At 33.0% G+C, this 15,389-nt stretch overlaps 3 protein-coding genes across 3 annotated transcripts; 1 reads left to right on the top strand and 2 right to left on the bottom strand.

Annotated features, from left to right (window-relative positions):
• Positions 1-4,914: 4,914 nt before the first annotated feature.
• Positions 4,915-6,963, top strand: LOC143546056 (uncharacterized). Its single transcript, XM_077037807.1, has 6 exons — positions 4,915-4,972; positions 5,040-5,154; positions 5,686-6,043; positions 6,122-6,515; positions 6,605-6,660; positions 6,743-6,963. Exons 1-6 carry the CDS (start codon positions 4,936-4,938, stop codon positions 6,785-6,787), a joined length of 1,005 nt encoding a protein of 334 aa, XP_076893922.1. The 5' UTR covers positions 4,915-4,935; the 3' UTR covers positions 6,788-6,963.
• A 434-nt stretch (positions 6,964-7,397) lies between these two features.
• On the bottom strand, positions 7,398-11,460 carry LOC143546055 (putative aldehyde dehydrogenase). The gene is made up of 17 exons (XM_077037804.1): positions 11,387-11,460; positions 10,428-10,507; positions 10,234-10,337; positions 10,068-10,135; positions 9,912-9,969; positions 9,732-9,845; positions 9,573-9,656; positions 9,372-9,476; positions 9,192-9,305; positions 8,980-9,111; positions 8,817-8,906; positions 8,655-8,744; positions 8,352-8,561; positions 8,159-8,269; positions 8,070-8,087; positions 7,605-7,687; positions 7,398-7,536 (listed from the first exon to the last, which is right to left on the bottom strand). The coding sequence occupies exons 1-17, from the start codon at positions 11,458-11,460 to the stop codon at positions 7,398-7,400; spliced, it is 1,674 nt and encodes a 557-aa protein (XP_076893919.1).
• A 2,291-nt stretch (positions 11,461-13,751) lies between these two features.
• Positions 13,752-15,356, bottom strand: LOC143546054 (tRNase Z TRZ1-like). The gene is made up of 8 exons (XM_077037803.1): positions 15,134-15,356; positions 14,874-15,036; positions 14,723-14,793; positions 14,522-14,617; positions 14,325-14,438; positions 14,185-14,253; positions 14,028-14,102; positions 13,752-13,944 (listed from the first exon to the last, which is right to left on the bottom strand). Exons 1-8 carry the CDS (start codon positions 15,317-15,319, stop codon positions 13,870-13,872), a joined length of 849 nt encoding a protein of 282 aa, XP_076893918.1. The 5' UTR covers positions 15,320-15,356; the 3' UTR covers positions 13,752-13,869.
• Positions 15,357-15,389: the final 33 nt, after the last annotated feature.

Raw genomic sequence — 15,389 nt, 5'->3', positions numbered from 1 at the left:
CATGATTTTTTGTTTGGGTTGGATGTATACTACTCATGTAGTAATTAATAATGTAAATGTTTATAAGTTATTTGTGTGGGGTGTTTAATTACTTGTGTTGGAAAAGGTTATGAAACTTTGTATGCATTCTCCATATTTGTAGAGGATATGCATTAGTTATGTAAATGCTGGTCCATTGGTATTGTACATGTGGGGGAAACTTAGTTTCTGTAGTTCTTAGATCATGTCTACATTTAATTCATGTTTCCTTACGTTTTAATATTGATTGTTAGTTTAAAGATTCTGAGATTTTTCATTACTGAATTTGTTACACGGTTTCTTTTTTTTTCTTTTTTTTTTGCCACGATTATACTTGTAAAATGTGGTTTTTTTGCAGGTCATACTTAATTAACAATTTATCCTTGACAAAGACTTTGCTTTCGGACATAAAGACAAAAACATATTTTGAAGGTTTTAGAATATTTATAAATGTTTGGTTGATCCAGGAGTAGTAAGATAAACGGATATTGTTTTGTCAGGTGCTTTGGTGGGTTTAATCCAATTTTGATTAACATTCTGTTTTTATTTAAGCTACACTAGTTGGTCAAGTGTTTATGACCCGTTTTTAGAAGTTAGATAAAGTTAGTATTGAAAATGTTTTTTTTTTGTTTAATGCGATGAATTCTTGATTTTAGTATGAATTTTAATTATTGTAGATTGTTTATGTGAATGCACAACAATGCATTTATGGTATTAACGGTTTCTGAATATCAAATGGAAGCTATTATTATTATTATTATTACTATAAAAGCTGGTTCGTTCTTATAACATCACAATACACATCGAATACGGTGAAGTTGAACTCATGTTCGTATTATCGATTACATCTAACTAAACCGTGAATGATTAAGGAGGCGAAATATCTGGATCTTGATTTTGGTTAAGGAAATCAATTTGTCTTCTTAGGATTAATTTGGATAAAATACAATAACAAAATGGAAATACATAATCGCTAGGTTAATGCAGTAGCAATATTGAGATTATTTGATCAAATTAATAACTTCGAATTCACTAGATAATGTGCAAATTTGTAGAAATATCTTAAGAAAAAATGGAATTAAAGAATAGATCAATATTAATGAATATAAAACATAATAAATTGTAACTTACATAAAATTTAATTAGTATTAGTTACCAAAAAAAAAGGAAATTCATAATTTACTAATCTACCTTTGTATTTAAATAATCAAAAATTAAAATGAAATAATGTGATTGCTTAGAACCTCTTCTTGCACTTCTCGCACTAAAAAGCACTTCTGAAATGAGCCTAATCCTATATATATATATATATATATATATATATATATATATATATATATATATATATATATATATATATATATATATGGGATGGATCATGCGAGAAGTTAAGTTATAGCGAGAAATTAATCTGAGCCATTGATTACATTAATCGTAATCAATGGTATACATTGATAATGGCAAACTGGTAATTATTAATAATCTCATATACATGTTTTTTTAATGTTAAAAGGGTATCTTTGTATTTTAAATGTATACACTCAATAATGAAACTCCCACTTGTGACTCCTAAAATTAAGCTAAAAGCATTTATAATTATCAATACATAAACGATTTAATATTACCTACATTTAATATTCATTCTTTTTGAAATGGGTATAATATTTGTTCTTTGTTAACGTTCTTTAACTAACGATATAGGGAAAAACAAATTAATACTTTTATGGATTCTATGCCATCGTAATATACACAACATCAATTTTACATGCACTACATTATTAATTATGACTATACAACATTTGAAAGTGTGTCTACACTACATTGGTTTTATCTACACTACGTTAGTTATGTCTACACAACATTTGAAAGTGTGCCTACACTACGCTAGTTTTGCCTACACTACATTAGTTATGACTACACAACATTTGAAAGTATGCCTACACTATATTAGTTTTGCCTACACTACATTAGTTACGACTACACAGCATCTGAAAGTGTGCATACACTAAACTAGTTTTGCCTACACTATAGTAGTTATAACTATGCAACATTTGAAAGTGTGCCTACACTATATTACTTTTGTCTACACTAAACTAGTTACAACTGCTTAACATCTGAAAGTGTGCCTACACTACACTAGTTTTGCCTACACTACATTAGTTATGACTACAGAATATTTGAAAGTGTGCCTACACTACATTAATTTCGACTACACAACATCTTAAAGTGTCCCTACATAATATTACGTATCTATATCTACATTACATAAGATAACCCTACAATATATTAATTGATTGAAAATCAAAGAAAAAAACTTCACATTTGAGATCAAATAAAATATAATAATAATTAGTCATGTTTTAAATAAAATGATTTTTGATCAAATGGATTTTAATGGTTCAAATTTTAGATGAAATAAAAAAATAGTTTGTAACTTACCATTAGTTAATAACTTATCATTAATAAACTATTAATGAGTATAAGTTACAAAATAAAATACTTTATATTTTACTAATATACCCTTGTATTTAAATAATCAGAAAACAAAGAAGAAATTTTTTGGTTGGTTAGAATTTTTTCTCACACTAAGAAATACTTCTGAAATGAACCTAATCATATATATACATATATATATATATATATATATATATCTTATTAATAATAATAAATCATTATTATTTTATTAAAAACCGACACTAATATTGGTGTTTCTCGTTGTTAAAATATCTTTATAAATTTGCTTATATTTATTATATATATGTGTGTGTGTGTGTTATTTGTTTTAAACAAAATATAATAAAGGTATTAAACATATTAATATATTTTTGCCATCAGATTTCGTTATAAAATTCCAAGATATAAATCTTACGATAATTATATATTTAAACGTTTATTATTATAATAGGTCTCAATTCATATTTATTTAAACTAATTAATCGTAAACTCAATTTTAGTACAAACAATGATTTTTATAATTGAATAATGATAATAATCTTTAGAAAGCAATCGTTCAATTCACAACATACCAATCATAATTGTAACTCAAATCATATTGAAATCCTAAATTCATCATACGCGTTACATCATTTATAATTCGCTCATAATATTATATTATTTAATTATGATTATTGTCGGTAATTCTCGAAGAGTGTGATTTTCACTTTCTTGACATATTCATTCCCGTTTAGCTTAATCGATCAGGTGAGTTTTATCATTCCCATATTTTACTCAATTTTTACAAATGTTTTGGGGACATATGCGTATATCATACTATACATACATACATACATACATATACATATATATATATTTATATATATATATATATATATATCAAAAATAGCAAACGTGTAATTGTGTGTGATTAATCAAATCTGTTTGTTATGTGCTTATTTGTTTTTGTATGCAATAGTTTGACATATCCCCTTGGAGAGGGTTCTCATACTATTGACCACCGCCCGATTCTCTTGGCAACGGTCTTATTCTTATTTGCTCATGGTTGATTTACCGGCGCACGATTCGCTTGGCAATGGTTTAGTCGACAACTTATTTGCTTATGGTTTGATTTCTTTGCCGCATTTATTACGTTTTGCTTATTTATTATATTAACATTATTTTTGGTGTCAAAACTTGGTGGTAAACTCACTAAACATGTGTTATTGACAAAACTCCATTTTCTACGTATATACAGGTTGTCTGAGTTGAATGATTGACACTTAGAAAGACCTTAGGGTTATATTGAAGATAAACTTGAATTTAAGTGATTGTATACATTTATTTGACTTGTATTGTTGTATTTGAATATTGTGTGCACATTTGAAATAAAATAATTAAATAGATATCGTCACATTTATATTATGATAGTATCTTCGAGCTGTGAGCAATCGGATCACGCCTCGACATTTCCGCCTTAGGTTGGGGTGTGACAATACGTGGACCAACAATCACTTATCACAACATTAACCACCAGGCACCACCACACAATCACTCACCACCACTACGGTATACTCCCTTTATTTGTTTTATTCTTTCACTTCCATGATTTATACAATTAGCCCTAACTGATAATTGTTAGAGTTGGATGTTTTATTGAGTCATAAATTTAATGTTTTTGTTTAATAGTGAACCCTAATTGATTGATACTTATTTGCTAGAAATGATTAATTGTTTAATGCTTGTTTTTTAAATGTCTGGTGGGATAGGTGGAAAACGTTGCAGGTGTACTATTTTGTTGTTTTTTGTCTACCTTGCTAGCTTTTTGTTAGTTAAGGTTTTTGGTTTTTGTTGAATGGAAAATCACAGTTCAAAAAAGAAAAAAAGTTGTCAACGGTTTTCACGTCTTTTGAATTTAAGAAATTACGTCTCCAAACATTCATCCGATGCTCAAAAAACGTTAAATGAGAAAACAAGATGAAGAAATTAAAAGCCTCAAGCTAGAGCTTGACATAAATATATGCATAAACCACATTTGAAGAGTAAGAGCACGTAGAAGTAGAACTAGAAGAAATGGAAGAGTAAGAACATGTTGAAAAGCAACATCATGTGGAGGTAGAACTAAAAGACGTGGAGGAGGTAGGTGAGCTTCACAAACCATCAGTTAGCTATTAAAGTACATCATTTGAATCTATGTTTATTACTATAAAATTGGGGCCTAATTTTCGACTCATATAAGGTACTTGAATACTGAGAAGTCAGAGTCAACCGAATCGGAGGACTAAACATGTAACTTCCATCCCCTGCCTTCAAAAGATTCAAATCGACGAGCGTCTACTAATTCTAACGTCAAACAATTTAAGTTTCAAAACCCAACATTTCCCGCCCATTTCACCCACTCCCTTATATAATAATAATTACAAACCCTAACTTCATCCCCAATTCAGTTCATCCATTTTCTCTGCAATTAACACAATTTCTGTCATGGAAGACACTCTCAAGGACCAATCATCCGCTTCCCGTATTCAATTTTACTATTATGGGCTTTCAATTAACCCCACTGCCCTAATTGGGTTTTGTTATTGCAGGAAACAAAGGGGCAAAATCGTCCAAGCTTCTTAGGTATCCACTCAGATCGGCGTCTAAGCCTAAGGAAGATAAGCTTGCTGCTTCTTCTCCGTCGATTGCTTCTGCTTCTAGAAGGTTTTGCCTTTATTAGTTAATTGTGTATAAATTTTGTTAAATTGTTTCTAAAAATCTTAATTGGGTTTATATGAAATGGTTTTTCGGTGTGTTTATTTAGGTTAATTGTTTGCATATTACTGTGAAAAACAGAGTTTTGTTTGATTTGACTGAAAATGTTTCATAATTATGTAATTTATATAAAAAAAATCTAAATTAATTGATGTTGTAAAACTAGCTATGGGCTAGTCAGGCGATGGGGTTACCAACTACTATTTTTTGAGTTTTTTATTTATTAAAATGACTTATACGTGTATTTATATGCAAAATCTTTCAAAAAGGTTATACAAAAATGAGTTTTTACATGTAAAAATGAGTTTTTTTTTAAATGATTGGATCCGGTTAATAAGATTTTGACTGATTACCTATTTTTAGGGGACGGTTAGTTGTAATCAGCCTAGAACCTATTATGACGACACTGAAATTAATATGTATTTTGATTAATAAAAGTGTAGTAAAATGAGTGTAACTAATAATGGTTCATGTGTTCAGAGGAAAGCCTAAATCAAGTGTGAGTCAAAGTGTTGATGTTCTTGAATTGTCCACCAAAGAGAACTCTGCTAAACCTCCTAGAAGACTGTCCATTCCCAGCAAACCAATTGTCAGTCCTGCCGCTAAGTCAGTTGGCTACATCACTCCAATATCGGAAGCCAGAGCAAGAGGGACTAGCAACATCAAGGGTAAAAGTGTCACACCAGGTTCAGATGTTTCAAGATCATTAAGTCAGAGAAAGTTTACTGTTTTGGCATCAGCATCATACTGGCTCTCTCACATTAAACTGTCTGAAGCTGCTGGAAAACATCAGTTGTCACATGGGTTCTTTAAGCTTGCCCTTGAAGCTGGGTGTGAGGTAATGAAACTAACAACACACTGTTTTTGTTCATATTGATTAATGGTTTTTTAATTGTATTAAAATCTTGCATTGTAGAATGTTCAGTTATTGAAAGATGAGCTAAAGTCTTATGCTTGCCGCCATAATCTTGTTGATCTTGGAGAATCTGTAAAAGATGTGTTTGAGAAGTATGACATAAAAGAAAGCGTTGAACAGCTGCAAGTTTCTGTTACTTGTTCTCATGTGCCAGAAGATGAAGATGCACAAAGCTTGTCTTCTGCTACTGGAGCTTCAAAGCTAAAGCCCAAATCATTAAACAGTGCCAGCTCAGCAGCAAAAGAATCAGTCAAAGAAGTTACAAAAAAGAGTAATCTTGTGTCTAAAACTAAAGCTCCAGTGAACAAGGTGGAAAAGGTTACCAAGAAGATAATCAAACAAGAATCCAACAAAGAGAAACCAAAGGTTAAGACCCCTGTTGCTGATGAAAAAGGTAACTGAACCATTGATGCAAGTAGAGTTATATGATTAATTGATTATGATTTTCATATGTTTTGAAACTTATGTGTTTTTCATTTTCAGCTCAATTGGATGTCTCTCCTACTGAGGAAGTGATAGAAGAAAACAAAGAGAACATGGTAAGAGAATAATTTGATTGTGTTTTGAAATAAGAAATTACCTTTTAATATTCTAAGAACATTTTGTTGTGTGATATTGTAGGATGCTGCTCCTCAAGTGGAAGAGATTAGTTTGGTGGAAGCTTGAAGAATGGTATAAAGTATGAACATGAAGCTTGTTTGAAGATATTTTAAGTTTTTATTTTGTTTGGTCATGTCTTCAATGTTTTACTGGAGGCTTTTCCTTTGGATAGATTGGTAGTGTGGTGTGCAAACTCATAACTATGGATTTCTTGTTTTATTTGTTTGGTTTTATTGCTTGTTGGTTGATTAATCAGTGGTATGCAAATCAAATATGCTACTTGTCAAGATTTTTTCAGCTTATGAAATTTGTAATTTGGAAATACATTTGTGCATGTGCTCATTCCCAAATTTTATAAAAATTTATAAAATTTAACTAGTGCTTTAAACACCAAATAAAGAAATTTATAAAGAATTAAATTAGTGTTTGGTTTTATAAAAATTTATAAATGAAATATGACGAATCTAAATTGACTCACAACTAGATTGGAAATGCTCCTTCAAAATTTAAGAGCTCATAAAATTTAAACATCCGCACTAGAACCACTACTTGGTCCTTAAATTGGCTCAACTTCATAATAGATAAAATAAAACAACTGTCATCATACTTTCATGTTAGCTTAACTTGGACATCAAAATTTTGAACAAGCCGTTTTAGAGACCATATATTGCGCAGCTTAAGTTGAAGGCGGGATTTGCCAGTTGTGTGGGACGGGACCCATGTCGTAAATAACTTCCCTATGACATGACCACACCAACTTTATTGCTTCAGGAGTCCCTATTCCTGCCCCTCTTGGATCTCCAGCAGGTCCAAACCTGAAAATACGAGGTCAAACTTGAACAAAAAACAAATTAAAAGAAAAATTAAACATGTTTATACTAACCAATGATCCTGTGGTGCTCCTGTAGTTCTTGCTCTAAGTCCAGCATAAGTAGTTCCGTTAACATCATCATCATCATTATCGTACTCAGTATATCCCACCAATAGCAATGCTATGGTCTGAGGAGGGTAAGATGTAGACAGCCTTACCTCTATCCCATAGGGATAGAGAGGCTGCTTCCGGTGAGACCCCCGGCTCGATAGTAGTTTTGCATCAAGCCTTGGACATAAGGCACATAGCACTCAATCATCAGGGACACCGGCTGATTGGTGCATGTGCCCTTGTCTTTCGGCTATCAACGCCACCACATGATGCCTGATTAACCTTCCGCCACCTTTAACGTTATTTTCACGAGATTGGTAAAATAACGTCAAAATTAGTGCAATTTTACTTTTGCCCACCCGAGGGTTCACACATATATACTTTATATGCGCGCACCGCAAGCAGGGCGTAAGTAGTTCCGTTAACAGTTTTCCCTAAAATATCCTGAAAATAAATTGCATCCGCATAATAAATAATATATAGTATTATATCATAACAAGGTTTAGTCAATATACCTGAATAAACAAAGGATCATTAGAGACAACAGCAGCGGTTAAATGTGCATGCATCTTTTCAAGCGCCTTCAATACCATCGGGATTTGACTGTCTTTGTACTCGGTAACAATCTAACCAACCACCAGAAAGAATTAAAGAAATAATATAATATAATGTAATATTATAATAGTAGTAAAGTTAAATGTTGATCACCTGAAAAGGCCCGAATATTTCTTTTGTAACAAGCTCATAATGTTCAGGTTTTAGAATTTGATCAAGTGGAACAAAAACCGCTGTCGGTTTAATAGCACCATATATTTTAGGAATTGAATGATTTTCCAGCTCTTCACTGCCCCACAGTAGTTTTGATCCCGGTATTTTAAGCAAACTGTTCTTGTGGTCTAGCATTGTTTCTGTTGTAAGCTGATAAAACAAGATGAAATGTAAAAAATATTGAAATAATCTGTTGGAAATAATAATAACCTTTTTAAGTCTCGTTATTTAATAATAACTTACTGTAAGAACCGGGCCGATTGTTAAATTGTCAAGATTCCTTCTCCCAGCAAGGTAACTCAAGTGACTCATGAGTGAGGTGTTGTTCCAATTCTGCATATATGAAAAGGTTAAATAATAAAATAATAAAAATATGGTCTTAATAAAATAAGTGAAGAAGCAAACCTCATGAACGAATAATAATGACTGCGCTGAGCATTTCTGGCCACTGCATGCATATGCATCTTGATCACAGACCCATGACACATAATCCACCTGTCAATAATGACAGCTCAGCAATTTAACTCATCTTGCAAATTTATAAATTCTCAAGATTTTATAGTAAAACCTCGTGAACATCAGGCCCGAGAATTTTCCAGTCAAATCCTGCATCTTCTAATTTGACTCGACCGTTTAGATCATAAGCCAACTTATCTGCTATTCTTGAGCTACCCGTAAAAAGGGTCATTCGTGGATGTGCCTGATAATAATTCAATATATTTAAAAGAATGAAAACAAATATTATTTTTACCATAAAGTGTTAAAGGTGAAGAAACCGACCTCTAGAAGCAGCTTGTTCATTGTCATTCCATCAGAATTAATAAAGTCAACATCCTCAACCGGCATCCCACAAGCGTGAAGTAACCGAAGCATTTGTTCCATAACAATACAAACCTATAACATTTTTTTTAATAATCAATGTCTATAAATATAAGTTATTTATCTGGCTAAAAGACTCACTTTGCTGTCAACTTTAAGGACAGGTTTGTTGCCCATGTAAAGAGCTCCCATCAGCTGGAGTAAAGGAATCTCTAGAGGAAAATTAAACGGTGTAATTAACGCCACCTGTAATTACAGGTATAATAAGCACAAAGACAATAAATTAATATAATTAATAGACAATGAAATGAATGAAATAATAATATGTGAAGGGCATCTTACAGGACCATAAGGCCATCGAAAACCATGACTTTGTTGCCCAAGATGATTCCCAGGTACCCCAAAAGACCTTGCCAAAAACCGCACCTGTCAGCCATTTAAAAGAAATTAAAAAAAAAATAGCAATTAACTAATAAAAAAATAAACATATTTTAAGAATACCTGATCACCAGAAAAGTTTTCTAAAAAATTTCCGGTAACATAAACTTCACCAAGAGCCTGCTGGTAACTCTTCGGCGAGACCCGTTGTATTAGCTTTGCAAAAAAATCAGAAACCTGAAATAATAAAAAAGATTAAAACAATTAAAATGCGAAAAAAAAAATACACAAGCAAATTAATACCTCAGGCTGGGAAAGCATATGGCCAGCTTTTGAAGATACATCTCCATATAAAAGGTACCTATATAAATAATAATCGTTTACATTAATTAGTACCAGTATCACTACAAGTGTCCGTACATAATCACAATTAATAATTAACAGGATGAAGAAAAAAACCTCTCGGGTGATTTAAACGGATTGTGCAGGCCATGTTTCGGGCACTTTGATAAACTTTCAACAAAAGGCTGATCAAGATTTAATGTCAAAACATATGATAAAAGTTAATAAACTTCCACTCAGAAAGATACCAAGGTAGTAACTTAAGATGCCATATCATATGTACCTTGATTCCATTTTCATCTACTTCTGAAACGTTAATGAATGATTCCCCGTTTAGAGGATCAGGAATCGTGTTCCAATGCCCGGATTCCATCCATTTACCCTGGACTGGATAAGTTGACAAACCAATTAATTAGACAGTCATGTTATAGACTTCATAAATCGTGATCAGTGTTTGAATGTAAGAATAATGTTTACCCAAGTTGAGTACTTCGGCCGGCTTAGAGGCTGATATCTCTTTGGCTTTAACAGTGGCAAATTGTAGAGAACAAATGAGCCTGCATATCAACATCCATCCATAATTAAATATTTTCAAGATACATATATAAACAGATAATCAAAATTTGATGTTTTAAAAACCAGTTTATACTGGTTGCCGCTCACTAGCCCGGTATGCTTTAGCTAGGGGTGCAAACGAGCTTGACTGTTTAGCTTACACAGAGCTCGAGCTTGGCTTGTTTCGATCTTCATTCTAAAGCTTGAGCTCGGTTCGTGAGTAGTTTTTCAAGCTCGAGCTCGGCTCGTTTACTATTTATTAATTAATTTTTATATATTTTTATTTTTTTTTCACTTAAAATTTAATATATAAATTTAATATATATATTATTTAGTAATTTTGTTGATTTATTAATTATTATATACACATATACATGTAAATATATATGTATATATATTTAAAAAATTACACAAATGACAGGCTCGTTTTGGCTCGCGAGCCGGCTCGAACTCGATAAGTGTAGCTTGGGCTTGTTTAATAATTATTAAACAAGCTTACTTTTAAGCTTGAGCTCGTTTAAGCTTGGCTCGATTGAGCTTTTTCACAAGCCAATCTTGAGTAGCTCGGCTCGTTTGCACCCCTAGTGGCCTAGTTTTGGCCGTAAATTGGACGAACGGTTTATAATTTGAACAGCCAAAATTACCAGTAATACTGGTTTAAGCCCAAGGTATTTTGGGTTTAGACTTTTAGCGGCCTCCCGGTACAACCGGGCTGTACCATTTTAAGCCCAACCCGGTTGTTTTAATTTTAAGACATTTGTAATCAAATGCTTTAATTTGCGAATTAAGAATTGGGCATGCATGTCTTTAATTAAACCAGCAAGGTCCGATGGAGACATGGGAACCATAATTACGTAGGATAATGAAAGTACCAAACATACCTTGAGAATGCTAAGGAAGAAGGAGAAGATGAGGCGTTGTTCTTGATTCTATTACAGAGTCGAAGCATGGACATTGTGAAGTTCGTGGTGAGATTCGAAACCCTTGGTTGTGTTGTGTTGTGTTGTGTTGTGTTTTGTTTTTAAGGGGGTGTTTGGTACAGTGAATGAAAAAGGAGAGAAAATAGAAATGGAAATGGAATTGCAGAGAAAGAGAATTGGTATGGAGAATGAGAATCATTTCTCTTGTTTGGTACACGAGAAAATAAACAGAGAACTCTACCATACCCAACCCCACCTCCACCCAACCTGACACCACTCACCACCGCAGCCCCACCACCACAGCCCCACACCACCAGCACCACCACCACAGCCCTTTCTTCAACCACAACCCACCACCACCGGCTGCCGCCACCAAATCCCCTTCTTCAACCACAGTACACAAGAAATTAAAAAGATTTAAATTTTTGGAACATAAGATATAGAAAAAGGAGGCTCAGATCTGTCACTGCCTCTTTGGAGATTTTGTGGTGGTGGTTGTGGTGGCGATGATGATGATGATAATCAGAAGCCACCTGCGACCACCGCCGATTTCCACCACCACTGTCACCCACCTGCGACCACAATCATCCGACCATCTGAAAACACTAACCTACCACGAACCACCACTTGAAACCCTAATCTCCGTTCACCCGTACCACCTGCAACCTACAACCGGTTACCATCTCTGTGTTCACCACTGCGAACGGCGGAGACGGGGTGGTGGTTGCAGACTTGGAGACGAGGTGGCGGTTGCAGACTTGGAGACGAGGTGGCGGCCGGAGACGAGGTGGTGGCCGGAGACGAGGTGGTGACATGCTATGAGGAGGCTGCTGAGAAATGGATTTCTCTTTGTTTTAAAGAGAAATGGAATTCTCTAGTTTTAGAGAAATAGAAAGAGAAATAGAAATGAAAAGTGGAAAACAAACAAAAGAAATATTTCTAATTCCATTTCTCCCCAATCAAATCCCTCTACCAAACACCCCCTAATAGTTTTGTTTAGAGATTTGAACAGGTGACTGGTACGGAGTGTGTGTCGGGAAGTACTAACGTTTTTTCCTCGTCAAAATTGTTTTTTTTTCTTTTTAATTAATATTAGGAGATTTTTTGATTAGTTTTGAAAGTTTTTATTATAAAAAAAAAGAACGATAAGAGAAAATATATATTGTTTTTCGTAAGCTGTCCATATGTACTTAAGTTCTATTTAGAGTATTCTCAGCTTATCTTTTATATTTGTGTGAGAGAGTTTTGTAAATTATATAGTATGATTATGGGTGATTGTGTGTAAAGTAGAGATAAAATGTTATATGAAAAAGTTAAATTTCGGGTTTCACTATTCATATCGTATAATATTTTAATATTTTTGAAAAGTGGTTGTAAGTGAAATAGAAAGAAAAGATAATGATAAAGATATAAAAAGTATTATTTAATTGAACATGAGAGAAAAAATATAGTAATTTTTAGTTTAGTTATATGATAATATATGAATATATGGTAGGGAATTGAATGTGAATGCTCTAAAATACCATTGAAATCACATATGCTCTAAAAGATATAAAATGTAATCATAGTAACAGTTACATTGATTTTTCCTAAAATAACCCATATGTGATTTCATCCATAAATCGATTTGATTCCTTATATATATGCAGACTGGTTTAAAGATCATCGTAACAATTGCGAAAGTGGTTTTTAAAAGATTGTGTTTTGCAATTCAAAAAGAGGTAGCGACGCAGCTTGTTGCCCGCTTACCTTCTGTTTCGATGTAATTGTTACTATGATCTTTAAACCAATCTGCATAAATATAACCCACCTCGCATTCCCTATGACTTCGTATAGTACCCAATAAATTATGAGTGTTCTGTTAATGGTATAAGTACCCACGGGATTATTAACGGTACTCTTTTTAGATAATATTTATAAATTCAAAAATCCATGAAATAATTGGAATCACTAATCATGCTTTGTTGTATTAGATTGAAATATGAAACTTTGGGGGGTAGTAGAAGGCACAAGATATTTGGGTGATATAATATTATAAATTCATATCATCATCAACCAAAGGATTCAGTGCCATTTTATAGGGCTTACAAGGAAAACATAGAAAAACTCATTTATTGACTTCATACTCTATGGTTGAGGTGAGATAGTAGACAATAATGTAGATTTTGGAGTATAATTATTGGAAGTGTGATTTAGCTGTTTTGAAAATATTCAATATTAAGTGATTAAAAATGAAAAAGCAATCGTGATTATGGGGTTGATTAAACATGTGAATAATCAAATACATACAAGGAAAATAAATATGTTTACTCAAAACATCTTGTACACTTTTACAGTCCAAGTTCTTCATGTAAAGTAACACTTCATGCATGAAAGGAGGAGCAAGTCTTCCAATTCCACCTCATTTTCATCCTTTTTAACAGAAGAATGCAGCATCAACCATCCTAAAAGCCCTCTGTAAGTGCAAAAACTCGGCCTGCCAATGGCGGACCCAGTGCAGAAACAGCTTCTTCAATAACCTGATTCACGCAAAATCAATATTATAACTACTAGCTCAAATCCAATGAAATGGTATGATACTACAAAAGATGTTAAAACTTACATTCAACTGATACCGCGCTGAGAAGTGGATTAATACAACGGCTTTATTCTCAAATCTGCTTGCATAATTAACTATCTGAATTACCAAAACAAAAGATCAGAAATATGTCGTCTGCAGACTCTGCACTAACATAAAAAACAAGATTTGACCATTTGACCTCGGATAAATGCGTGTGTCCATAGTCTCTTGCATTCTCCACTGTCATTGTATTCTCCACATACGTGCTCTGCATGACCCGAAAAAAGAAACATGTAATTCTAATACTAAAAGAAAAGACAAACATCCAACACGTGTTACCTCCATAATGAGAACCTTTGCTTTCAACATATCAGCATTATTGTCATCAACTATAAAGTCAGATGTAGTATCACCTGTAAAAGCTACTTCGGGTGATGTTGTCGTGTATGTTATCTGCCAACAATATATATTCACCAACTTAACTATATTTTGTTGAATATGATATTATTTAGTTAGCTAAAATTGGCAAGACAAACCTCCACACCTGAGAACTTCAACTTCTTGATTTCGTCCCCTGGAAGACCCACATACTCGGGCTTAAGCTTTTGTTTCACTGAGTAAATTACATAACCCTGTTACAATCCAAAGTTCCAAACAACAATAATTAAGTATTAATGTATTTTTTCATGTTGAGTATTAACTAAAACATACAACAATGATGAGTAAAGATAACTAGCCTGACTTGGTATGACGTGATACGTCTTAAAAGCTTTTACTTTCAAATCTTTTCTCAAGTAAAATTCTTCACCTGCAGATTTACTGGTATAAATTAGCAAATAGAAATAACAATGATAACAACAATAATATTGCAATTCAATTTTTTTGTACCAAAATCCAATCCAATCAAAGTATGCTTGAGTTCTGACTGGTCCATTGCACGGTGTGCTTCAAAGATTTTTTCAACATTTTCTTTGATAACTTTTGGTACAATGATTGTTGGTGGGGACATTCTGTATAAACCACGAGTCGCAACATACATAGGTAATCCTCCCTAGAATAATGTTTATGATTTAATGCTATCGAAATGAAGTAGAACTTAATACTAATAATAAAAGAAAAAGACCAATGAGGGAGAATGAGAGACTTACAATGTGATCCATGTGACCGTGATAAATGAAGAGAAATTGTTGAGAAATGGCTCGTTGAGGGCATTTTCCAATGTCAAAAGCTAAGTTGAGACTTGGAAGAATTACACAAGTTTCATGTCCTGCTATTGACAGCCCTTCGATTGGGTAATCTTCAACAACCAAACCCTTTTTCTTCTTTGTCTCCATTGTTAACCAGATGTAGATTCTATAAATTAAATAAGGTTGCACCTGCAAGTATGCCAAACAAATATTTGAT

The sequence above is a fragment of the Bidens hawaiensis genome, unplaced genomic scaffold (genome assembly GCF_021521415.1).
Source record: "Bidens hawaiensis isolate Kalapana, Puna unplaced genomic scaffold, B.hawaiensis_p1.1 tig00014198_1, whole genome shotgun sequence".
In the NCBI taxonomy this organism is placed as follows: domain Eukaryota; kingdom Viridiplantae; phylum Streptophyta; class Magnoliopsida; order Asterales; family Asteraceae; genus Bidens; species Bidens hawaiensis.
Note: the sequence above shows the minus strand (reverse complement) of the source record. Positions and strands in the feature narration are given on the sequence as shown.